Source organism: Helianthus annuus, chromosome 14 (assembly GCF_002127325.2).
Source record: "Helianthus annuus cultivar XRQ/B chromosome 14, HanXRQr2.0-SUNRISE, whole genome shotgun sequence".
In the NCBI taxonomy this organism is placed as follows: Eukaryota; Viridiplantae; Streptophyta; class Magnoliopsida; order Asterales; family Asteraceae; genus Helianthus; species Helianthus annuus.
The window spans coordinates 143350002-143376694 of NC_035446.2; the positions used below are offsets into that span (position 1 = coordinate 143350002).

A 26693-nucleotide genomic window follows, 5' to 3' on the forward strand; every position below is an offset into this window, starting at 1 on the left:
GACTTTAATAACTAGTTACTTATGTTGAAGGTGATCTTTCCTTATCGTTTGTCCGTGGTGTCTTGGCATTATTTTACTGTCTATATAAAATAAAAGATTTTCACCATTCATATCTCCACGGTCTATATGGAGGTATGTTGGCTACCTGGTCGGGGGTTAAGGGAACGGTTTGGTAAAGGTCTTGCCCTTGTTCAGCGTTTAGAGGTCCTGCTTGGGACCTGGGTCAAATTTAGTAGGATCTCCTTCAATACCCATAGGTATTGGATGGCAGGGATCCAAACTCTTTGACCCCCTCATAAGCTAACTACTATTAATACTATAACCCGGCTATTTAGGACTGTATCCCTGCTGACTCAGACTACTTAGCCGAGGGTAACGTCACCGCCAAAAGCGGGGCCTACCATAATTTGCATTAATAACTTAATTCATTATCTTTCAATAATCCAACCCTTTAGGATTGTATCCTTGCTGACTCAAACTACTGGGTTGAGGGTAACGTCACCTCCGAAAAAGGGGCCTACTACAATAACTAAGATAATCTCTTAAACAAGTGCAAAAGTGCGAAAATAATCAAAGGTTATACTAATACACTTGTCGGATCCAAGTGATTCATCTTGTCTATCTGTTTTTTTTATTTTATTTTATTTTTCAGCATTTAGTTAGTTTTTATTTTTCTTAGTTTAAAACATTTTTCTAACTTTTTGATTTGATTAGACGTTGAGGATAAACCGGTATTAAAAGCTCTTGTGTCCTTGGACGACCTCGGTATCTTACCAACACTATACTACGTCCACGATGGGTGCACTTGCCCATATGTGTGTTTAGTGTTAGTAAATATCGTGTTTTATAAATTTAAAACTTGGCTAAAAGTGTAAAAAGGGCTTAAAAATATATCTAAAATTATATACACACTGACACGCATCAGCGATAAAGAGATAAAAACATGCGATAACATCGATTATTCACAGATACTCCACATAATACAACTAAAGCGATTAAAATAAAAGATTCGATTACCAGTCAAAGAGGTCAAATCAGTAATTAAGCAAGGAGTGACAGATCGCAATTAGCAATCTTTTCTTCCTTTGACTTCAATCTTGACTTTGACTTTGACTTTCGTAAAATGGGGTGTTACACGATTGGTTTAGACAAAAATTCTATGTCTTTATCCATTTGCCTCGATTCTTGTAGCGCGACGTTTGTTTTTGGCGTTTCTTTCTTGCATAGTCTCTAAACGTCTATGACCGAGGTCTCGAATGTCTTGTAAGCGTCAGTTCATCTCTTCAAAATCTTCCTTCATTTCGAAATTAGCCGAAGACGACTCCGCCTTTCCCCCCTTTTCCCACTTCTTCTACCGGGAGGTCGGGCCAACTCCACATCCTCGTCGTCGTCCAAATTAATGCTTAAGTCGACGTTACGAGTATCGGAAGTGGGTGTCTTCGGATCAACCGATGATGATGTTTTGTACCGTTTTGCTTTACGTCTACCACTAGACGTCATGCTCGGTATGTTAGACCATTTGGGACTTCCACGTAAAAGCTCCCAACATTTCAAGTATGTGAAAACGCCTCTCGTTTGGTTGTACTCTTCCAAAGCTCTTGTTAAAATATCAGCATCGTTTTGTCCGCTACCCCAGTTATCCCTCGTGCGTTGGAAAACTTCTTGGAACTGATGACATTTCTGGTTTGTATCGGTCCATTTGCTAGATATCGAATCTTTGTCTCAATACTCACCTTTACCCATCGCTTTAAAAAAAGTTTCACGAACTTTATTCCAAAAGATTGGTGAAGTTTGATAGTTTGCTACAAAAAATATAATGTTATATTCTTAAAAAATAAAAATAAACGGTTACAAGTTATTAAAAAATAAACAAATATATTTTTATAACGCTTACCAACTTCGGGTCCTCCGATATGTCGAGCCACGTCCGTGCTGACGCGTATTCCTCTTCTTTTGTCCAAGCTAGGTAGCTTCGATTTCGGCGTGGAACATTTGGGTCCTTTTTTTAATGAGACCGTTTTCCACGTTGAGATGCCTCGGTAACGGGCTAGGGTTGTGTCTCCGGTACCATTTCTACGTCGGGTTCGGTTTCTTCTTGAGACAGTTGCGAACCGCCCGTGGATGCAAACCCGTGTGGACCGTGAAAGAACGGTTGTGAACCGCTGATGCCTAGTATTTGTGTGTACGCCAACATACTCGGATCCATCTCTTGAAAATTGAAGTTTCGTTGCAGTTGGGTGGTGTTCGGGCGATATGTAGTTTGGTTACTAGGTCTAGATGGAACACTGAACGGGGGTCGTAAGGGATTGATCATGATGTGATTTTTTTTTATAAAATTTGAAGTAGTATAGAAGAGAGTAGGGTAAAGTTTGTAAAAAATGAGTGAAAAGCAGGGTGTTTTATAGGTATAAAAGTGGAATTAAAAAAAAATAAATTCTTTTTTGTTTGTTACCGTTGAAAGCAACGGGATAATTTTGAAAGACGTGCAAATTTTGGCGTTTTAAACAAAACGGTGCATGCAAATTTTTTGAAAAAAGGCCCCCTGGGATGGTCTCAAGGCGTGATTGGGCGTTTTTTTTTTTTTTTCTTTTGAAAAATCGCAAAAAAAAAAAAACACAACTACAAATCTTCTTATTAGTTTATTACATAGTAACACGCATGTAATAATACTATGTTTATGTTTAATTATTACATAGTATATAAGCCAATTTTGAATCACATTTTATATTCAACTACGGCTATTTTATGGTCAAATGTCAAAACGAACAAACACATATTTTTATTTTTATTTTTTATTTTTATCGTTGTCTTGAACTTACACCTTAATTAATGGTTTTGGTATGACTATTTTTTTTATCGTTGTCTTGAACTTACACCTTAATTAATTAATGGTTTTGGTATGACTAGACACCTATTATTGGTACATATATTAACATGTGATCGGAGCGGTCATAACACGCGTGACATGAATACATAAGAAAATATAGAGTAAATGTTTAAAATTTGAACATATTAAAAATATACCAGATTTAATGATATTTAAACCGAAAATGACATGCATGATTAGGGCTGTTCAAATCGCTCGTCGCTCATTGCTCGTTCGCCGATCGTTCGGAAAACACTCGGAATATGCAGTGGCGCAGCTTAGGGTTATTCCGAGGGGGCGCCCGACCCCTCGAACTTTTCGGCGCGTAGTGTTATGAATAGTACTTTCGTATAGAAAATTTTTAGGTATATACGTTTCCGCCCCCCCCGGTTTCGGAAAAATTGGGGGGGGGGGGGGAGCTTCGCAATGGGAATATGCTCGCTCGGTTTGGTTTGGTTTGCAAATGAGTCAAGCATGAGCAAAGATCCGCTCGGCTCGGTTTGGCTCGAACTAATTTTTATTAATTTATTACATATATAATTATATATGAACACACAAATTACATGTGTATTCATATTTTATATATACTACTCTATCAGATTTTGACCACTATACTCAAATACACAATTACATTTATCCATATTAGCCTAATCAAACCAATAAAAAATTTAACACCAAATTTAAAACTAAAACTCTAAGTCGTGAAGCGACAAAATTTGACATCTTTCTCTCATCAATCGTCAGTCGTCAATCGTCAACCGCCTCTCTCTCTCACCATACGCCACAATACGACAATTGTTCTTTGTTGTATATTCATCGCCTTACCTGCCTCAACCTCAGACGATCCGACCTCAATCTTAGTGTCATCCTCGGACAATTGAACCTTAGTCGTAACCCGATAGCGGAGACATCGAAGGAAAAATGCTAAATCTATGGTTGTCCAAATTACTCGCCGCTCGCTCGGAAAATTACGCGCTCGAATATGCTCATTTGGATGTCGCTCGGTTGTAAACGAGCCAAACACGAGCAAAGGTTCGCTCGGTTCAGATCGGCTCGTGAACAACCCTAATATATACACTCTTTAGTAGTGGTGGAACTTGATCGAAAACTCAGCGAAAGCCAGACTTTCAAAATCCAAATCAGTCTAGGACAAACTTTTAAAAATTCAATATTTTACAATATAAAATAATTTCGGTAAAATTAACACTGTGGGCAAAATATCCAATACTTTACACTATAAAAAAAATTTCAGTAAAATTAACACCAAGAGCAAAAAAAATGATAGTGGCTGAGGCACCCCCGGTCCCAATAAAGATTCGCCCCTATTCTCGAGCATGTAAATATATAACACATATTCAAAATATCCGGGGTAACTTTGTAGAATAGTAACCAAGTTTTAAAAATGTTTTAATTAGGCCACTCACGTTTCAAAAGTGTTCCAATCAGGTCACTCAACGTTCACTTTTTATGAAAATTAAGGGGTTTTCATCAATTTCATAGGTAACCGTGGTGATGTGAATTTGTGTTTCTTTTTTCTTTTTTATTTGATGCTAACGTCGAGTGATGACGTGAATTTTAACTTGTTTTTTTAATTATTAATGTAATTAATTTGTTTTTATTTTTAATAAATATAATTTATATATTAAAATAATCCGACCCTAACATCTTATGCTTCATTTTTTCTCTTGACAGATGAAAAAAGGACATGACTCGATTTGAATGTTAAGTTATCTAATTGGGACAAAAACGATGCGAGTGACCTATTAAAACACTTTTGAAACTTGGTTACTATTCTGTGACATTTTCCCTACTCGCTTAAATATTATCTAATCATTAATCATGAAAATTGGTTTCCCTCATATATCTCCTAATTTTTTTTTTTCATCTCGTAATTTTTATTTTCTTCCCTTAAAGTATTAATAAGTATTACTTTTCTTCCCTTAAAATATTAGTAAATTATATTTAATAAGTTTATTAAAGAATTATTATTATTATTATTATTATTATTATTATTATTATTATTATTATTATTATTATTATTATTATTATTATCTGAGTTAAAGTTTTCTAATTTTTTGTTTTCCTTTTTACGTGGACTTTCTATTGCCTCAACTTAATTATTTTTGACGATAATGTTTTTCATTTTGGTCTAAATTTTGCGAGTTAACATGCTGCAACGCATGTGCGTGGTTTAATATTTTTACGTTTATTTTTATTTATGATTTGAAAGTCACGTCGCATTACAAGGGATCCTAAGTCGACTAAGTAATTATTTTCTATATTTTACGTTTCGGTCTATTTTTTGCAAGTTAATATGCCGCAACGCGCGAGCGTGGTTCAACGTTTTTACATATACTTTTGTCAATTTAACGGTCTTACCGCAAAACACGAGTTCTAAATACTAGTTATCGATCATAAATGATATTTTGTACTTATCAAAGGCCAATAAAAAATTAGAAGTAAGACAAATTATTTAACAAAGTTGAATGCAAGATTATTGATTATATTCGTTTTGCATTCGGTATATTATTGAATGGAATAACATAAAAGTTAAACCGTTTCGGTGATATGCAACAATACAAAATTAACTCGCTATATACGTTATCTGTTAAAAAATATAAAATACAGAAAATAGACCATATTTCAAATAAATAAATATGCAGCGTCATCTGTTAAAAAAATATAAAATACAGAAAATGGACCATATTTCAAATAAATAAATATGCAGCGTCTTTGGAATTGATCCATTCACGTCTACAAGCAAGTTAGCATGAGGGGTTAGGTAAGTGTTGTCGTGTTGAAATCTAAAGATGAATTCAGGTCGAACTTTGGATTTTTAATAGTTCAATTTGAATCCAACCCCTTTCCTTATTCAATTTGAATCCAAAATAAAGAATTCTCGACTCGGTTTAAATGCTTGACATTGGCTAGTTTTTACAAGTGATTATTGCTAAAATCTAGTTGTATGCAAATCTACAAATTACCATGAAAATGGCAAAGAAAAGCCATGAATGTTTGGAACATGATACATAAATACAAAGTAAATAACGGCTTGCATTTTTTTAGCCATGTTTGCGCTCACTAGTGGAATCCCTGCGTTTCGCAACATGTTTTCAGTTAGTATCGGTTTCGCAACGTGTTTCAGTTAGTGTCGATTTGGTTCGTTACAGTATTTGCAAAATATCGACACTCGGTACATTACGCAAAGAGACATGCACAAGAGGATATCGAAAACCATAAAAACGAATACCCATTTTGGTACCAATATTGTTTGGCCGACATCGATTAGGTTATCGTCACTCGTTGTAGCCTACGGTACAAAAAAATATTTTATTGTGAATACTACTCTGTTTTCAACGAGCTTATACCGTCATGTTGAGAAAATCATAAAAGGAATATGGTACCAGTACCGATATTATCCAGATGGTATCAGTTCGGTTCGATTCATCACGATAACGAACATAAAATTAACTATATTTTATTAATTTTGATATTCTCGTGTAAATTGGTTGCCCTCAATACATAAACCACAACCCTTTAAATAGGGTGACTAGAGATACAATACAGTGAATGGAAAACGAGAATCATGGAGGGAATTTCTCCATTTTAATAATACAATAATATTATAATCCCTAAATATATGCACATTCTAATAGTCCCCCGCAGTTTGAGCGGCAGAGGAACGGACACGCAAACTGGACCTGAAATCTTCAAAGAGAGTCCTGGGCAAACCTTTCGTAAAAATGTCAGCATACTATGATGAGGAGGGGACGTGTAAGACCTTGACCTGACCGAGTTGAACCTTCTCACGGAAAAAATGAATATCAAGTTCAACATGTTTGGTGCGCTGGTGTTGAACAGGATTTTCAGATAGGTATACCGCAGAAACGTTATCACAGTAAATGATGGTAGCTTTAAGAACCGGTACGTGGAGCTCCAATAAAAGATTTCTTAACCAACTTATTTCAGCTACTGCATTTGCCACGCCCCGGTATTCGGCTTCAGCACTGGACCTAGATATGGTAGGTTGACGTTTGGACGACCAGGAGATTAGGTTGTCGCCTAAAAAGACACAATAGCCCGATGTGGATCTCCTGGAATCAGGGCATCCTCCCCAATCTGCATCGGAATAAGCCGTGAGAGCCATAGAATCGCATGCCGAGAGGTGTAGACCATAGTCTAGAGTGCCTTGTAGATAACGTAAGATGCGCTTAAGAAATGTGAAGTGTGGCTCCCGTGGTGCATGCATGAACAAACAGACCTGTTGAACGGCATATGTGATATCTGGTCGTGTGAAGGTTAGGTATTGAAGTGCCCCTGCGAGACTACGATACAGGGTGCTATCCTCCATTAACGGTCCGTCTGAAGCACTAAGCTTGGAGGTAGTGTCACATGGGGTAGCACATGGTTTACATCCTGTCATGTTGGCGCGATGTAGTATATCCCGAATGTATTGAGCTTGGGATATGAAAAGGCCTTTTGAGTCTCGTGTTACTGTTATTCCCAAAAAATGATGAAGCATGCCCAAGTCGGTCATGGCAAATTCTCTGGAGAGCATGGTGATAATGGAACTAAGCAGTGTGGAATCGGATGATGTTAAAATAATGTCATCGACATATAATAATAAGTATGCAACTCGTTGTCCGCGTCGATAGATAAAAAGTGACGGATCACAAATGCTGCTTTTGAAACCATGAGAGAGCAGGAATGTAGAGAAACGAGTGTACCAAGCTCGTGGGGCTTGCTTGAGGCCGTACAGAGACTTCTTTAATTTGCAAACATGATCTGGAAACCGTTTATCAATAAAACCCGGTGGCTGGTGCATATATACGGTTTCTTCCAAGTGGCCGTGTAGAAAAGCATTTTTCACGTCGAGCTGATGTATAGGCCATTGTCGTGAGACAGCTAAGCTTAATACAGTGCGGATGGAGGCCGGTTTAACAACCGGGCTAAAAGTGTCATGACAGTCAATCCTGACTGTTTGAGACTTTCCATTTACGACAAGTCGGGCTTTGTATCTTTCTAGTGTTCCATCAGCTTTAAACTTATGGCGAAAAAGCCACATGCACCGAATAATTGGCGTACCAATTGGTTTGGGTACAAGCTCCCATGTGTTATTTACCTGCAACGCGCTGAACTCATTGTTCATAGCATTTTGCCAATTTGGATCTGAAAAAGCCTTATGGTAGGAGGTGGGTAAAGGAGAAATGGTTGTGGTAGTGAGGTTGAATTTTGTGTTGGGCTTGGTTATACCGATTCTAGCACGTGTGACCATCGGGTGTTGGTTTGGCTGTGGGTTGATATTAGGGGGCTGGGCTTGGGCCGCTTGGTTGGAAGGTGTTTGGGCCGGTTGGTTAGGAATGGTGAGTTGAGCTGTAATACTAGTGGTTTGGGCAGGTGGAATAGTGGTATTGGTAGAAGGTCGTGAGGTGGAAAGGTGATGTGAAGGTTGGGTCGTATATAGGTTGGGTGAGTAAGGTTGGGAAGGTGGTGAAGATGGTGGGCCGTGAGTGGTGGGAGGTAGATTTTGAGGCGGAATATTGATGTTATGAGCCGTGGTGAAAGGATAGGGGTCGTCGTCTAGGAAGTTATAAGTTGTGGGTTGGGTAGGTTGGGAGTATGGAAAATCATTCTCATCAAAGACAACATGACGGGAAATGAGAACGCGGCCCGTAGTTAGGTCAAGACACCGGTAGCCTCGAAAGTTTGGTGGGTACCCTAAGAAGATGCATTTGGTAGATCGTGGGAGAAGTTTGTTTGGTTGGGTGGCGGTAATGTTTGGATAGCAAGCACATCCGAAAACACGCAAGTGATCATAGGTTGGGTGTCTTTGGTAAAGGGCAAAGGCCGGGGTATGGTTGTTGAGTTTGGTAGTAGGTAGGATGTTGTGGAGATAAGCGGAAGTGTGTAAGGCTTCGACCCAAAAGGTGGGAGGTAAGTGAGCATGAATGAGAATGGCCCGGATGATATTGTTTAGGCGTCAGATCATTCTTTCGGCTTTACCATTTTGTGGTGAGGTTTGAGGACATGAAAAACGAAGGACCATACCGTTTTGAGATGCAAAATTTTTGAAGTTGTGATTGTCGAATTCACCGCCTAAATCGCATTGAAAAGTTTTAATGAGACGATTGAATTGAGTGTGGATGAGTTTATGAAATTTGACAAAGGTGGCAAAAGTTTCTGATTTATATTTCAATGGGTAAACCCAAACATGTTGTGTGTAGTTATCTATAAGTACCATATGATACTTATATCCTGAGTTACTAGTAACCGGTGATGTCCATAAATCACAGTGAACAAGATCAAAAGGTGAAAAAGTTACTGAATGTGAATCATGAAATGGTAAACGTTGACTATTAGCAAGTTGACAAGACGAGCAAACAACATTACTAGAAGTCTTATTACATATAATAAAATGATTATGAGAAAGGAAATCTAAAATGGAAGCGCCCGGGTGACCGAGACGGTTGTGCCAAGGAGTTTGAGGAGAAGTGGAGACAAAAGCATAGGATGGTGGTGTGAACGGATATAGGTCCCCCGTGCTATCATGGCGTGAAAGTAAAGTGCCTGTCTTGAGATCCTTCAAAGTAAAACCAAAAGGATCAAATTCCACACTAACCTGGTTATCACGAGTAAATTTACGAACAGATAATAAATCTTTGATAACGGTTGGTGAGTGAAGGACATTGTTAAGTTTGTATGTTTTATTAGAAACGGTGTGAAGGCTATTTCCAGATCCATTTATGGGCAATTTGTGGCCATTACCAACAAGTATAGTAGTTGAGGAAATAGACAAAGGAGTATTGATTTTACCTGAATGAGCTGTGATATGAGACGAGGCACCCGTATCCATATTCCATGATGAGTCCGAGTGAGTGTTGAGCTGCATCATTGAAAGAGCCATTCCTAAATCAGTGGGATTGAGAGCATTGAAAGCATTTGGGTCCGTATATTGCATTTGGTGATCTTGGGCCTGCATAGGAGCCGTTTGGGTTTGTGGTGTGTAGGGTGGTAATTGGACTTGTTGGTAAGCCATATGGGCTTGGTTGTATTGAGGTTGGGTATGGGAGTTGGTTTGTTGAGAGGGGGCCCAGGTTTGTGAGGGGTACGGGGTTGGGGGTGGGTACCAGTGACCGGGATTAGGTGATGGGTAGGTATGCCATAGGAAGTTGGGTTAGTAGGTTACTGCCACCAAGTATTATTGGACGGTGGACGAGACCGGCCACGACCACGACCCCCGCGGTAACCGCGTCTACGTCCACGGGAACGGTTTGGATCATAGTGATGATAGCGGTTAGGATCATTGGTAGTAGGGACTGATGAGGGAGGTACAGTGGTGTTGTTTTCTGGGCCTTGGGTTTGTGGTTGAGGGGTGGACACAAGGGCTGATTGGTTTAGGTTTTGTCTAGCTTATTGCCTTTGTTGTTCACGTTGAAGGCTGGTTCTAGCATCATCCCATGAAGGGGTGCTTTGGTTAATTATAGCTGCTGTGACATCATATTCCGGTGGGAGGCCTCGGACTAATTGCATTACGAGTCGTGCCTCGCTCACCGGAAAACCAACATCCCCAAGTTGGTCGGCTATTTCTTTTAATTTTTGAAAATAATCATCTAATGATGAACAAGCCGCAAGAGTTAAATTTGTAAAATCATGTTCAAGAGTAGTGGCACGGGCGCCTTTGTTATTTAGAAACAAGTTTTCGATTTTGACCCATGTGGATCGAGCGGTAGCATCGGTTTCGAGAACACGTACCATTAAGTCATCGGTTAAAGTTTCATAAATCCATTGAAGAATTAAAGAATCAATTTCATACCAAAGATCATAAGAAGCATCTGATTTTGCGGGAGGATCCGTACCATCGATATGGTCGAGAACTCTGTAGGCTTTTGCGTGGAGTTTGAACAACTTCACCCATGAGGAGTATGTCACTTTAGTACCATCGAGCGTGCGAACTTTGTTTTGTATATTGGTTACGGTATATGCCGGGTGGAGAGATGCGGATGATTTTGGTGTGTTGTTATTGTTTTTGGGTGTCGTGGGCGGGCTGTCGTCGGCCATGGCTGTCGAGACAACAGGAGAGCTGGAAAGTTGAAAAAAAAAGAAAGAGATGAGGGCTGTGACTATGGGTTATAGAGCAGAGCAAGCTCTGATACCATATTAATTTTGATATTCTCTTGTAAATTGGTTGCCCTCAATACATAAACCACAACCCTTTAAATAGGGTGACTAGAGATACAATACAGTGAATGGAAAACGAGAATCATGGAGGGAATTTCTCCATTTTAATAATACAATAATATTATAATCCCTAAATATATGCACATTCTAATATATTTAACATGTTCGAATAAAACTTTCACCAAATCATAGATAAAAATAAGTACGTCACAGTAGTATATTCAAAATTTTATAAAACATTATATTATATTATTAAAATAACGAAATTGGTAAAATGCTCCCTTTATATAAAAAAAACTAAAGTGCGAGACAACTTTGATGACATGTACGTTTATGCTTAGATCACTTGTATGTTACTATTCATAACTCAATTTTGAGTACAGTTTAGATCCAGTCGTAGAAAAAAATAAGTATGTCGCAAAGACATAATCTGAATTTTATAAAACTTCGTATCTAAAAAGATATAATCGAAAAACAAAGTATGCTTAAAAGTAGTCACTAGTCAGTGATAAATCCCCAAGGAAGAGAGGATTATTTAATTCCTTTTCCCTTTAGTCCAGTTTGAACCCGTCCCAGCAACGAACACCTTTCTACTGCAAGGCTTTGCTCTGCCCTTCCACTAGAATCCAGTTCAGGCCAGAGGAGCAGCTAGTCTAACTTCTTGAGCAACCAAGTGATTGAAGAACAAACATTTGCTTGAATTCCTTGCCTCATCCTGAGATGAGAGTAAAAGTCGATTTGACTCAAATCCTAGACCTGATCTTTAATCCAACATCGGTTAATGATGCGATAGGAGAAGTTTTTCTTTTGTCATTTATCATCAATGCTGGCCCATTCGTCCATGCTCAATCCTAATGGATAAACCTTAGCTTCAAGCTCTATAATCCACCATACCCGGTCCCTAAATGCCCTTTCGAGGCCTAGCCCTTCGAGTCTTAAGCAACTTTCATCGTTCTGGTGCTAATAAGACAAAGAAGGAGTCTATGCCATGAATGAATCAGTAAAAAATAACCACAGATTAGTGTGGGATGAGGGATCACGAGATAGATAGGGGGAGAATGACAATCCTTGCTGAACCTTCCCTTGAATTAGTCATGGAGATCTCAATGGAAGGGTTTAGGTTCGAAGGTTATAAAATGTGGTGCGGGTTCATCTCTCTCGACCAATTCAGGTTCAAGGGAGTGTGGAGTGAAGCAACGAAGGCTGGAAGTAAGAACATTAAACTTTCTCTTTAGATATCCCCTCTCCATATGCTATGTGAAGGAGCCGTGGAATCAGTCCTAGCTATCTGATAATAGCAACTGTGATCACAAAGGGTAGCGAACCCAGTCCAGTAGCACAATCCTACAAGCCAATAGTTGCTAACTTTCTTTCAAATACGATTTGTCCCAACTGGCATTATTTTTTAAACCACTATCTCTTGATGTAGAAAAATCCCCTTTATTTGAGGGTAATAAAAAATTAGCTATATCTAATCCAATGGGAAACTTTTGAGTTAATCCTTTAGTTGTCTAGGCAGTGCAGTACTTCATCTCGAGATATTGTTTTATAGATCCTTAATTCCCAGCTGAACAAGGAGCCTGTGTTACTAATTGGCTTGATAGTTCAAGTAGTAAAGGAGGTCTGTTGATGTGCTGAAAGTAGTTCAACTAAATTAATTAAATTAACCCAAAATTAGACACTAAGTAATACTCTAGACTCCCTAAAAGACTAAACTACTGACAGATAAGTGAACTTATCGACCTAGTAAAGCTGAAGTAAGTTCGGATATCAAACCCACGTGACTCCTATTGAAAACGTGAACTAGACTCGATTACTTATCTACACGATTGATTTTATTTGTTTTATTTTTTTGAGGGGGGTTTTCTAACAATCCTAATGCAATTAATTAAAATATTAACTAACACGAACTCTAACTGCAGGTGAAATCAGATGATGATAAAAACACTACCTAGGTTTGGAATCCTATTCGCTAATCATGGTTTTCTATTGGTAATGGTAAATAAGATGGAACCGGGATCTATGGTACTAAACTAATAGGGAATTCTAAAGGATCATCGACCCTTCTCAAGGTGTTCGAAAAGAACTCTAAAAGCTGTTAAACTCACTGGTTAGTCGAATAGCCTCATAGCAAATCTAACAATACTAAAGTACCCAAAAGACAATCTACCTCACAGCGTGGCAATCTCAATGCACCCTAAAGTGTAAAGGGGTAATCTAGGAACACTTATTCAGATTTAAGTAGGCAACTATCAGAAGACAATAAAGGAAGACCCGCTCACACACAATCAAACCCTAAACCGTCTAGTGACAAAGACAAGCCTAATTAATCCTCACCTTACAACTATTGGACTAGGCAGAACACTTAAAACCTTTAAATCCTCAATCACTATTCCTACGGAAATCGTTGACAATTAAACGTAAACTAATCGCCAACACATAGTAGGTGACCTAACTAGCATTCATGCATGACAGACCATCATAAAAACGCAAGTGGAATTATGAAGAAATATAAAGTAGTATTAAGCATGCATAAACATTAGAATTCATGAACAAGATAATTTACTCAAGTATTAATGCGTCAATTCATTACTAAACCATTCAGAAACCAATCATCAATGAATATCATCTCAAAACCTAGGTAGCTACAATGTTTTAGCCCATAATCATTTTCAAACATAATTCAAACATTAAGTTCTGTTTAACAACCATGATAGAAATCAAGAAACACAAAGAAACGAGAAATCCAATGGCTAACACCTAAGGAATCTCGTTCGCAGAGTTCGAAACCTTGAATCCTAGCTTCTTGAATCTCCGAATTCGCCCTATGCAGCTCTGGTTCGTCAAATGTGTCGATATCATGATTAACATTCGAATTGGGTTATAATAAAATGATACTGGCCCGTTTCACACTTTTCATGATGTTTTGGCCCGTCACGTCATGCGACGGGCAATTGCTTCAAGTGTCACGTGACGCGACATGTATAAATTAACGCGAGGAGATCTTCCAAACCCTGTCGCGCGACTTGACATGTAATATTTTCACCATTTTTCATTTTCTCGATCACTCAATCACTCGTGATGCATCCGGAAGCTCGGTTTTCTCTATTTTCGCTCGCTTTCACTTCTTTTTTCCTCCGGAACCTATAAAACACAAAATACTAAGTATAAAATCCCAATTAAAATGACATAACACGACTCGAAAACTATACGAAATACACGTTGGAAATAGATGTATCTTACAATACATCATCAGTTGTAGTCAAGTATGTCTGTGGTTAGAGGAGAACTGTAAGCATAAAGTCAATAACATAAAAAAATATTTTTCAGTAATAATACTCCTCTCACTAGGGCTGTTCACGAGCCGAGCCTAACCGAGCGGACCTTTGCTCGTGCTTAACTTGTTTACAAACTGAACCGAGCAGAGCGACTCATTTAAAACCGAGCCTCAAATCAAGCGAGCAATAAATACTCCGAGCGAGCGTCGAGCGAAGTTCGAGCGATTTGGAGAACCGTGTCGCCCGATTTAAATTTGCTTAGAGAGATAGTGACAATGTTGGGTTTTATGTTTTTAAAAAATAGGCACATTTCATGGCATAATATTTTTCTTATGAATAACAATGTTGTGGCCGACGAAGCGATGATCATATTGTACTGTACGAACAATGATGTCGAGAGAAGGAGAGATCGTCGATCGACTTAGGGTAACGACATGAAACACTAAGGCGATGAATAGACTGTCATTTATCGGTTTAGGGTTTAACTTTTAGATTTGATATTAATTTTTTATTGGCGTGATTGGGCTAGTACGTATAGTGATGTGTGCAAAATGTAATATATAAATTAAATCAAATGAGGCATAAAACTAACCCTTTTTAGTACTAATGTTGGAAAAAGCGTGTTTCTTTCTTCCTTTTGAAATTACAGGACCAAATGAGCTTAAACGAACAAAAGGAGCAAATAAGCAGCCAAAACCAACATAAATACAAAGAAAAGAAATAAACGTGACATGTCCGACCCCTCGGCAGCATCCCCAAAGCAAAAACAAGGCAACAGAAGCCTGACCACGGGGCCGTGACCAGCTGGCCATGGGGCGTGGTCAGGGCCATGCACAAAAGATAAATCAGTAGAAGCTTCCATGCCCACCATGGGGGCGTGCCCAGCTCAGCACGGGGCGTGGTCAACGCAAAGATACGCAGAATCTTGCTAAATCTTGATAGTACAGATACAAAGTTGACCATCGGGCCGTGCCCAGGAGACATAAGGCCGTGTGGGGCCCTCTGCTGACACTTGTAATTAATGAAGGAAGAGAAAAGGCTGGCCACGGGGCGTGCCCAGCGGGCACGGGGCCGTGGCCAGAGTTCTGTGCAGGCTATAAATAGGGGTGCTTGGTTCACTTGAAAGGCATCCTTTGGCAAACCACTACTCTCTCACTTTGCCACCACTTCACCACAACTACAACACCAACACCCACCACCATCATCCATCATCCATCTTTAGAGTGTGTAGTAGCCTCGGGATCCAAGATTGATTGTAAGGGTTCTTGCCAATCAAAGGCCATGTTTGGTTAAGCCTCTTACATCACTTGGTGAAGACAAGTCTTTTATGTATTACTTTTGATTTTTAATCTTTCGGCACTTTTTATTTGGGTTTGTATTAATGACTTTAATAACTAGTTTCTTACGTTGAAGGTGAATTTGTAACGCCCCAAAACTCGGGTCTAAATATTTTATTTGGACATTTTATTAGGTTGGCATAAGTAAGTAGGATTTATTGGTTAAGTGGGATATTTCACTAATAACCAAGTTATCTAACTTGGTTAGATAGTGTTGGCTATAGATTGAGAGTGGAAAACAATGGGGCCAATTATGTTTAATTAACAATCATGAGGGTCTAATGTGGGTTAAAATGAAAGTTGAGATATTATAAGAAAATAACAACACACACAAACACACATTCTGTGTGTTCTAGATCGATCAGGAGCTCCCAAAGGAGCCAAACCCTAGCTCAAGCTTATATGATCAAATTGAAGAGTAAATCGAAGCTCAAATTCATGAATAAACATGGATTAATGATCACCTTCACAAGGGGATCATAAGGTATGTATCAAAACTAAGATTGGTGATCTTGTATGAAGTGGGTTATGTTTTAATCCGTGAATTGGGATGAAATTGAGCATGAGAATGTATTAGTATCATGATATAGAGCATAGATTACTCATGGTTTAGGTTAATTAGATGATTAGAGATGAAACCCACTTGTAGTAGTGAAGATGATAATCATACATGTTTAATTGTTGTGTAAAATTTATGTATGATGTTGTATGTAATGAGTAATTGTTAGTTAATTTGGGTATATTATGAGAATTATATGATTCTAGTGGAACTTGATGATCTTGACATGAACTTGTAATATTATGCATAAAATACTTGTACTATGTGCATAGGAGGTAGTATGCACTCCAAGTGTATGATGAAATGCCTAAATGAAGTTAGGATGTGAGATTATAGGAAATGGCTTGACATATATGAATGGAATATGATAATGATATGATTAGTAGTTTACTAACTTGAAGAATGTGCTCTAGATGGAACTAGTATAAGAATTCGGGTTGAATGTATGTGTGAGTCAAGTTTATGCATTTGGAGCTTGTATGTTGAGTATGTGACTTGGTAATCATGTAGTGGTATGTGTCATACAACATTTCGTATGAAATGAATATCACGTCATTAATATGGTCTACCCTATTAAGATGGATACATGTTCATAAGTTGAAAGTGTGTAAATAGGACATTTGACTTCCTGCAAGTCAACAATGAATATATAGCGTGATTAGCCTTTCGGACATGATTGTAATAGTAGAGAAGTCATGTGTATCGTAGTAGATGATCTATGGGTCGTGTATGATGATAATTGAGTTGCGTGAATATGGACCAAGGTGACTCTTAGTCTATGCCTTATGTATGTGGTATTTAGTTAATAAAAAGTCAAGTAATGTATGAATGGAAGGAAACGAATGTTAGTATAAATGAGCATGTACGCTAACCATAATGTGATTGTGATGACATGAAATGATAGGAATCACATTAGCATGGACTCAAGAACGGAAGGTTAACGGGTCAAGCGGAGGCGAGGAAGCAAGCATGAACACTAACGCTTAAGGTAAGTGACTCTCGACTCACTTCTTAGTATACATAAGAACTTTCTTGTTTATGAATGAGGGGAAATTATGTATGATATAAAATGAATGAAGGTATTAAGAGAAGTAATGATCTAGATAGTCGAAGATAGTTTGTGGGACTAAACGGGTCGATAAATAAGAATAAGTGAGGTAACGGTAATAAAATTGGTAATGATTAAGGATCCGGGGTAAGGATTCTTAGTCTAATATGTAAGGAATTGTTTTACGAATGTTTAGGAACAAGTTTCAAGTGAAACGGATGCAAAACGAGCCAGTTATGCGAATTTTAGTATTAAAATGGGGGGCTGATCTGGGCATCACCGTAGCTTACGGTGCCCACCGTAAGATACGGTGGGATCTGGGACTTTATTTCTGCCGTAAGACAGTTTAAAGCTGCCGTAGGGCTTTTGGGGGGCCACCGTAAGCTACGGTAGCCACCGTAGCTTACGGTGGAGGTCTGATGCAAATGTGTAGTTTATGAAATTCCTTGTTTTTCCTTCGATTTCGGACCCTGTGAACCCATTCCAAGCCTCGTTAAGCATTTATAATGTTCCTCAACCCTACCAAATGGCTAGGTGAGTTACGGGTGAGCATGGAACTCATTCTTAAGATCCGAAACATACCCAAATGACACTTAAAAAGCGTTTGTGATGAGTGAGTAAGATCGGGATGTGGGAGCGAGTATGCGGGGTAATGAACTAAGTATTGGATATGCATGTATAGATTTAACTTTTTTCCAATACGCTTAAACTAATAAGTAATCATGAATAAGAGTGAGTATGAATATAAGTTTGTTCATACATGTTTTATAATACGAAGGTTTGTAATTAAAATACGACAGTAATTCGTGGGGAATTAGGTAAGTGGTATGTACGAGTTAGTATGTATGAATGAATGTATTTATGTATTTATGTAAGTATATGTATGTGTGAGCGAAGGTATACACGTGAGTATTATGATTCGTTTTATGTATGCATGCAAGTATGTATGTATAACTGTATGCCAGTAGGTAAGTTCGTATGCTCGTATGTTTTCAATACGATTGAGTATTGATGTTAATGACAGTGTACCTTGAGAATGAAGAATAATGCAGGTACAATGTTGAAGTCTCACCAGCGAGTGGATACCCAGACGGAAATGCCTAAATGCAAAGGATTAACGAATGGAAAGTGAAAGTGTATGAATATTGTTACATTCATAATGTGTACTAACGTTTGAAATTGTATGGTAAGTGTAGGTTGTACGAGTCACGGAGGATCACCGAGGAGTGGAGATCGAAGACCGAGTCACAAGTTAGATTGTACGGGAATGTTTGGATAACTAATTTAGTAAACATAGTTTATGTTTTTATTTTGTAAATGAGTTCGATTGATATATTCATTGTAAATGTGTCACCTTAAAAATGAACTTAAAGTAAGTTAAGACATTCATAATGAAAGAAATTTTATGGTACGTATTTCCGCTGCGTCTTTTCAGTTAAAGCGTGTTAGGGTCTTACAGAATTTTTCTTATCATTTTTCCGTGGTGTCTTGAAGTTACTTTACTCTCTATATAAAGTAAAAGATTGCATCATTCATGTCTTTACGGTCTATATAAAGGCATGTTGACTACCTGGTCGGGGGTTAGGGGAATGGTTTGGTAGGTTCTTGCCTTGTTCAGTGTATAGATCCTGCAAGGACCTGGTTCAAGCTTACTAGTACCTCCTTCAATACCCACTGGTATTGGATGGCGGGGGTGCGAATAGCTTGAACCCCTCATATGTAAACTACTATTAATACTTTAAACCGGCTTCTTGAGATTGCATCCTTGCTGACTCAAACCACTTAGCCGAGGGTAACGTCACCTTCAAAACAGGGGCCTAGCACTTTTCGCATTAATAACTAACTTAATTATCTTTCAATATTCCGACCCTTTGGGATTGTATCCCTGCTGACTCAAACCACTGGGTTGAGGGTAACGTCACTTTCAAAAGAGGGGCCTACTACTATAACTAAGATAATCTCTTAAAAAGTCCGAAAGTGCAAAAATCATCAAAGGATACAATAAAAGACGAGTCGGATCCAAGTGATTCTATCTTGTCTATCTGTTTTTAATTTATTTATCTTTGCATTTTTAGTTTTATTTTTATGTTTCAAAACCTTTCCCAAAAATTTAGATTGATTAGACGTTGAGGATAAACCGGTACTAAAAGCACTTGTGTCATTGGACGACCTCGGTATCTTTCCAACGATATACTACGCTCACGATGGGTGCACTTGCCCAAGTGTGTGTTTAGTGTTACTAGAATATCGTGTTTTATAAATTTAAAACTTGACTAATGTGTAAAAAGGGCTCAAAATATCAATAAAAACATATCACGCTTTGCACACACCATATAGATACAGCTGTAAATTTGTATATCATGGACCAAAATCTAATATGTAAATTTAATTTATATATATTTAAGTATATATGTATGTGCGTATATATAGGTGTGTGTGTGTGTATATATGTATAATTTATATTTGTGTATATATATATGTGTATATACATGTTTATATATATGTGTGTGTATATGTATATATATATACACTATTAAAAATAATAATTCGAGCCGAACCGAGCCGAGCGGACCTTTGCTCATGCTTGGCTCATTTACAAATCGAACCGAGCAGAACGGCTCGTTTACAACCGAGCGTCAAATCAAACGAGCATTTTTCGAGCAATTTCCGAACGAGCGGCGAGCGGTTTGAACGGCCCTACCTCTCACACATGCCGACTTTCAAAAAGTAACTACAAAATATTGGTTGTACAACGTCATGTACAAAAAAATAAGGGGTATTGGATTTTAATAATCCCAAGTTTCACTAATTGGCCGGTAATAATCCCAACTTCAAAAATTGCCTACAACAGTCCCAACTTGTAAGATTTTGGCCACCAATGATCCTTGTCTAACTGGGTTATAACCTTGTTGGGCTGGTGACCTACAACTTATTCCGACGACCCGTTTTACCCCTGAAACCACCAAACGAGACCACCACCAATCATCTCCGACCTCCTGTAATCTTCTCCGCTTCTCAAAAGTTTAAAATTTCCACCATCTACGCAACTCCGGTGACCTGCAACTTATTCCGACGACCTTCTTTACCCCCTGAAACCACCAAAGGAGACCACCACATGTCATCTCCAACCTCTAGTGACCTTCTCCGCCACTCAAAACTTCAAAAAACTAACTGGGTTATAACCCAGTTAGACAAGGATCATTGGTGGCCAAAATCTTACAAGTTGGGACTGTTGTAGGCAATTTTTGAAGTTGGGATTATTACCGGCCAATCAGTAAAACTTAGGATTATTAAAATCCAATACCCCAAAAAATAACTACAAAATTGGTTGTGTTGTGTTATCAAGTTCTTTAACTTTTAGAAAATATTAGACCGAGCATCAATTATTGGTATTATGCCATCAGGTTTTCTAACGTTTCACTTGTTGATTTATTGGAGCTTGGTTGACTAAATTGACCTCATTCGATTCATGGCGGAACCCACGTTGAGTTGTCATTTGTCCTAAAGATCATCAACTTGAATTTGTTGAACTAATCATATTGTGTTATGGCTGAACATACTTAGCATGATACATCTACACTTAAACTGTGCATCATTCATTTATTTTATGTTCATTCTCTTCAAGCTCTCAATTTTTATACCCTGTGTGCTTTTATGCTTTTGACAAATTGTGAATATAATAATAATAATAATTCATGATCATCTCTTACATCATATATGTCAAATTGCATTGATCAATAACTCAAAACTGAGAGTATTACAACTAATTATAGAAAAAAACTCTTTAACAAATAATTCAACAACAAATCTTCTCACAACCTCACACACCGATCACCCACATGATGATCCGTTTAACACTCTCAAACGATATAACAGAAAACAGAATCTAGAAAGATCTGAATCGCCCTAAATCAAGATCTCAATACGAAACCCTAGAGAGAGAAGGTGTAAAGTGAAGACTGATGATTGAATTCATGAATGGTGTCAAAAGACACACTTATATAGGGACCCGAAAAGATCCGAACCCTAAGCTGCTTAGCACCTGATCCACATCAACCAAGCCCAGTCCATCAGCTCCTTTAACTTTTATTAGCCCACGAACAGCTTAGTCCTTATTAGCCCAATCCAGCCAGTCCTTTATCAGCCCATGAAACAAAATAAAACAAAACATCTATACACTATTTCCAATATAACTACTTATATATATAGCTGCCATTTAAGGAATTGCATATATTTCAACAATATATATGTTGTTAATTGTTTTTTTATAAACAAAATGAGTGCGTTAAAAACGTGTTGCATGCAGTGGCGGACCCAGAAATTTTCTTCAAGGGGTGCGGAATTTTTAGGGGTAATTTGTCTATCGTTATATCATAATTCTTTTCGGTTCAGTTCGTGTCGGATCCAGTCGGGTTAGGTCATATAAAAAAAGATAATTAAGTTATTATGTGTATATATAGGAGAATAATCTTTTAAGTAGAAAGTCAATGTGAGAAAGATAATAAATTAATTTAGCAAAAACAACGTATCCTATATATATCTATACATATAATAAAGTAAATCATATGGGGTACAAAATTGGTATACAAAATTACATTTATTCAACCTGCATAATACATAGGGTTTTTAAAGATATAATTTTTTTTTATTATTTGGTAAATAAAATTATATGTATTCAACCCGTACAATACACGGGGTTATATAATAAAAGAAATAAAATGGGGACATTTTCCATTGGGTTGAGATGCATGTATTGATACCAAGACTTTTCTTTTGAATAAGTAACGCACACAAAATAGTAAAAAAGAATTAAAATAGTTGCATGTTTCTTTAGGGAATATTGGATTTCAATAATAACAACTATTCGTCGTTGGCCATCAACAGTGTCAACTTAAAAAATAACCACTAGTCATCCCAACTATTAACATATTGGCGATCAGACCTTAGATCGGACCTTTAGGAACCTTTTTCCGACGATCAGAGACTAACAACATTAGGTTTTCGTTAGTCAGAGTCCATTGGATGTTAATAGTTGTGACAACCAGTAGTTATTTTTGAAATTGGAACTGTTAGCGGCCAACGGCGAATAATTGAGATTATTAAAATCCAATATTCTTTTCTTTAGTTCAACTTTCCCAAGTTTTGTTGGTGTGAATCTAGATGACTTTGTTTTTTATTTTATAATTTTAGTAGGTTTATCCCCATGAAATTCAATGTTATTAAAGGTTTGTCCCATGAAATTCAATGTTATTAATGACAACCGATGAATTTATCATATATGTTCAATCAAAACTATCAAGAGTAGATTAAAATTAATAAGTATTTACAAATAATAAATTATATCGTTTTCATTAATCAACCCGTGTAACACACGGGCCATAACCTAGTATATTTATATATAAAAGTCTTCCATTAATTATTCCCTCTCTTTTAATTAGTCAAAAATTATTTATCTTGTACATATCAAAATTTATCTTATACATATTATTGTTTATTCTACGTTTATAGCATACTTTATCCTATAAATACTAAAATTTTTATTACATATCAATATTTACCCTTCGTGTAAAAACAAGATTTTTACTTATTAAAATAAAGTAATAAAACCAATGGAAAAAAATCCACACATTTTTAGCTACAAGGTACAAATAAATTAAAAAGTTAAAAACTCAACTGAAAGATTTATTATTCTGTTCTAATAAAAATTCAAGTAAACTAGAAGAGATATTTTTCTGTTGTAAATATTATTATGTTAATTGTTGAAATAAAATAAGTAAAAGAATTAGAAAAGTTGGTCAGCCACGTGTATCTCTTCTGTTGCACTTGTTTTTTATTGTATGTGTCAAATTCCAAAAATATCCCTACTAACATTAAAAGAAAACCCATCATCATCTTTTTCTAAAGGTACTGCACAGGTCGGAACTCCGAACAAAGTTTCCGATGAATAACATTTTCAGTTTTCTCTCTTAACTTCAACTCCAAATAGCTTCTTCAACCCATAAAATTTCTATGAATACTTTTTCAGTCTTCTTCCGCCGTGGTTTGCCGGATTTATGGGGTGCGATAACAAAATTTCATGGGGGGCGATCTGGATTTTAACGGGTATAATACACTAATTATTTTTTTTCTAAGGGGTGCGCCCGCCCACCCACATCAAGCCTTGGGTCCGCCCCTGGTTGCATGCATGTACTAACAAATCAATATCCATGTAAAACGCAACTCGCGAATAGAGATGGTGTGTCAAGGACCTCAAGGTTACATATATCATAGACAAAATTGCATATTAAATGCTATGATATAAAAAGTGATATAAAAGAATGAAATTGTAATAATTTCAAGGTTTTTTTTTTTTTTTTTTTTTTTTTTTTTTTTTTTTTTAACCTTCTAACACTAGTGTAGTTAGTTTGGTTGATTTACTCTCTTCACGTCTTTCCTCACAACCCGAAAACCTATTGCATAGAAAGACATGCAATTGGGCCTAATATAAATCAACGATTCATTATTTAATTAGTATACAAATATAATTATTTGTACACAATCTTTCCCAAAAAGTAAAACTATTACCATTCTTATGAAAGTATCTTCATTTCCCTCAGCTTTTGAACCCATTCTGGTATACTCTTGAGCGTATTTGCATACCCATGAAACCCAAATTCTCGACTCTTATTCATGCTACAAACATGTTGAATCTCAAGTTTTAATACTTGTCCTAATGCATCAAAACAAGTAATCTCTTCCATTTTTGTCTTGTACAATCCATTCTCTTCAACAATTCCATCCCAAACTTCTCCTTTATCCTTCATAAAATCCACAAAATCAAACTTTTCTTTCTCATCAAATGGCACGAACTCAACACCAAACGTGTCGCAAAGTACCTTCCATATCATTTTCCATGTAAACACATCACCATTTGTGCAGTTAAAAGCTTCATTCTTAGCTTTGTCTGTCACCGAGGCCCATATTTGTTGTTCAACTAGCACTCTAGCATCAGACATATCCCAAAAGTGTTCCCAACTGTAATTGTTACCAATTGTACCTATGAAGATACCATGATTAGGATATAGAGTGTCATTTAATACATAAACAAACTTTAAGTAGAGTAGGATATAAGTGTAAAAATATTTTTTGCTAAAAAATTTAAATGTTACTTACGTTAGTGTAAATGAACCATTGACAATATTTTTACATATTTCTTAGTTAGATATCATTCATGTTTTGGGAACAAATGGTAAGAAAAATCGCATGAGAAGTAGGATTTTCAACCGGGTTCTTGCAAAATATATTTTTTTACTAAAAATCCTAAAAAAATAACTTTTCAAAAAAAAAAAAAAAAGTTTTTGTTGATTTACACGCCTGTAAAAAACACTTATAGGTGGTGTAAATGCTTATTCATGCTTAGGTCAACAGTTTTTGACAACATGTGTAAAGAGCCGAAAACGCCACATCAAAATTTTTTTACCCCCGTGTTTGTAACATTTTTATCTAGGTGTGTGCAAAAAATGGGGGCAAAACTCGCATGGGAAGTCGGAGTTTTCTAGGTTCGCATAACTTGTAAGAGTTTTCTCTTTATCCGAATCGTATATATATTCATCTTTTTCAATCATACAAATTTTGAAAAGATAAGAAAATTGTCAAGCACATATGGTTTAGTTATACAAATTTTGAAAATAGTTTAGAGTGAATTTCAAGGATTGTCCTTTATCTTTATACTCATTTTCAGACGTTGTTCTTTATGTTCAAAATTGACGAGTTTTGTACTTTATATTTTCAAAATTGACGCGTATGATTTGAAGGTTGAATTTTGAACGTAGAAGTATTAAATGGAAAGTTATCATAGAAAAAATTAACCAATAGAAAGTTAAATTGGTTTACAAGGATAAAAAGTATAAAATGAACTTTTTAAGTACATGCAGGTTTGTCTTTGTATATTAAAATTGTTCGTTTAGGGACTAGGATGGACTATGGATACCTGAAGGGATAGTTTTGATGTTTGCAAACTAATGCGTAGACGCAAAGTGTGAGAAGTGTATTAAAGTAACTTCTTGTTGATGCTCCGATAATGCTAGAAGAGCGATGTATGGAATAAGTTAAAGATTTTGAGTAGGAAGTTAAAATGTCTTCCAATGCATAGTAGAAATTTGGAAATGATAGTCTAGGGTAATCCTCTATGAAGGGTGCGTCACGTGGGACAAGTTGAGCTGAAAGACTTGGATCAAATATAGGGCCTAAATACTGTTTTGTGCCTGTTTGCAACGTTACATGACTGAGTTTTGAGTTAGGAGAGGAAGTTAATGCATTAAGGACATTAGAAAGCATAGTGGAGTTGAGGGAAATGTTGACTTGTTCACTTTCGTTGACTTGTAAGGCTACCCAGAAGACATGGGTGATTTGGGATGAAAGTGGAGCCATGATTTCATGTGTTTGTTGTTGGTTTAGGGTGTCTAACATAATGTGCTTGTCGAGGAGGGAGGATGGGAACCAAGTGGGTAATGGTCGTCGTGATACACCGTAGACGGTCCACGGACCGCCTAATGCTGTTGGCTTCTTTAAGGCCTCAGTGAAGGCAACACCCACCATGCCGGTGACGCCCACAATAAGAGCCACACGGTTTGTTTGCTCCATTGTGTGTGTTTGATGGAAAGAGAGAGAATAATATGATATGGGGCTATGAACTAGACTGATGAAGTGATGAGATATAGTGCTTTATATTTTGTTTTATATAGAGCCTTCGACTATATAGGAAATCCTCAACCACAAATATAAAGATAAGACTTACAGATTTATATATACTCATAAAATAATGTTATTATACCCATAAATAAAGATACGACTTATAGACTTATATATACCCATAAAGTTGGTTCTTATCGCTAGTACACAAATGCTTTACTGGTGTGGTGGAATAAAATTAAAAATTTAGTGTTCGGGCATCTAACCGCACCATGGTTCAACACGTGGTAACCACTGTCGCATCTAAGTATCTAACCATGGTTTTAAAAATCAGATTTTAATAACAATAATTAGTGAATGTATATGTGTTTATGATGTTAATCAACATATTTTTTTTGAATTTTACTATTTCTAGTGAAATCGTAAACTTTGTGGTACATGGGTTTTGATTACAAAGAACCAAAACATATCACATGTCTTGTCTACTTGTACTTTGGAATTTTTAGTGAAATCGTAAACTTTGTGGTACATGGGTTTTGATTACAAAGAACCAAAACACATCACATGTCTTGTCTACTTGTACTTTGAGTGTGTGTGGGGAGGGGTTGTTACATGTGTTTGTAAGACCGGACAGTATGGGGGACGGCCCCAAGTCCATCCCTTTGCCGCCGCCCCAGCAATGCCATCCCCTGCTCCGTTGCCGCCCCTGTGGCGTCCTCTTCGCCCGCAATCAGCCGCCCAAGCCGGGCCTCACTCC

The 26693-nt window shown here is 37.1% G+C and overlaps 1 protein-coding gene and 1 long non-coding RNA gene across 2 annotated transcripts; one reads left to right on the forward strand and one right to left on the reverse strand.

Annotated features, from left to right (window-relative positions):
* The first annotated feature begins 16014 nt into the window (after positions 1-16014).
* LOC110906009 lies at positions 16015-18659 on the forward strand. The gene is made up of 3 exons (XR_002573587.2): positions 16015-16143; positions 17123-17206; positions 18463-18659. It is a non-coding gene; the product is annotated as an uncharacterized LOC110906009 (long non-coding RNA).
* Positions 18660-23606: 4947 nt separating this feature from the next.
* Positions 23607-26059, reverse strand: LOC110904080 ((S)-8-oxocitronellyl enol synthase CYC2). Its single transcript, XM_022149885.2, has 2 exons — positions 25230-26059; positions 23607-24295 (listed from the first exon to the last, which is right to left on the reverse strand). Exons 1-2 carry the CDS (start codon positions 25886-25888, stop codon positions 23836-23838), a joined length of 1119 nt encoding a protein of 372 aa, XP_022005577.1. The 5' UTR covers positions 25889-26059; the 3' UTR covers positions 23607-23835.
* Positions 26060-26693: the final 634 nt, after the last annotated feature.

Coding starts and splice junctions, on each gene's coding strand:
- LOC110904080 (XM_022149885.2), bottom strand. CDS start 25,888: ATGGAGCAAACAAACCGTGTGGCTCTTATTGTGGGCGTCACCGGCATG. Junction 24,296..25,229: donor AACTATCCCTTCAGGTATCC/ATAGTCCATCCT, acceptor CATAGGTACAAT/TGGTAACAATTACAGTTGGG.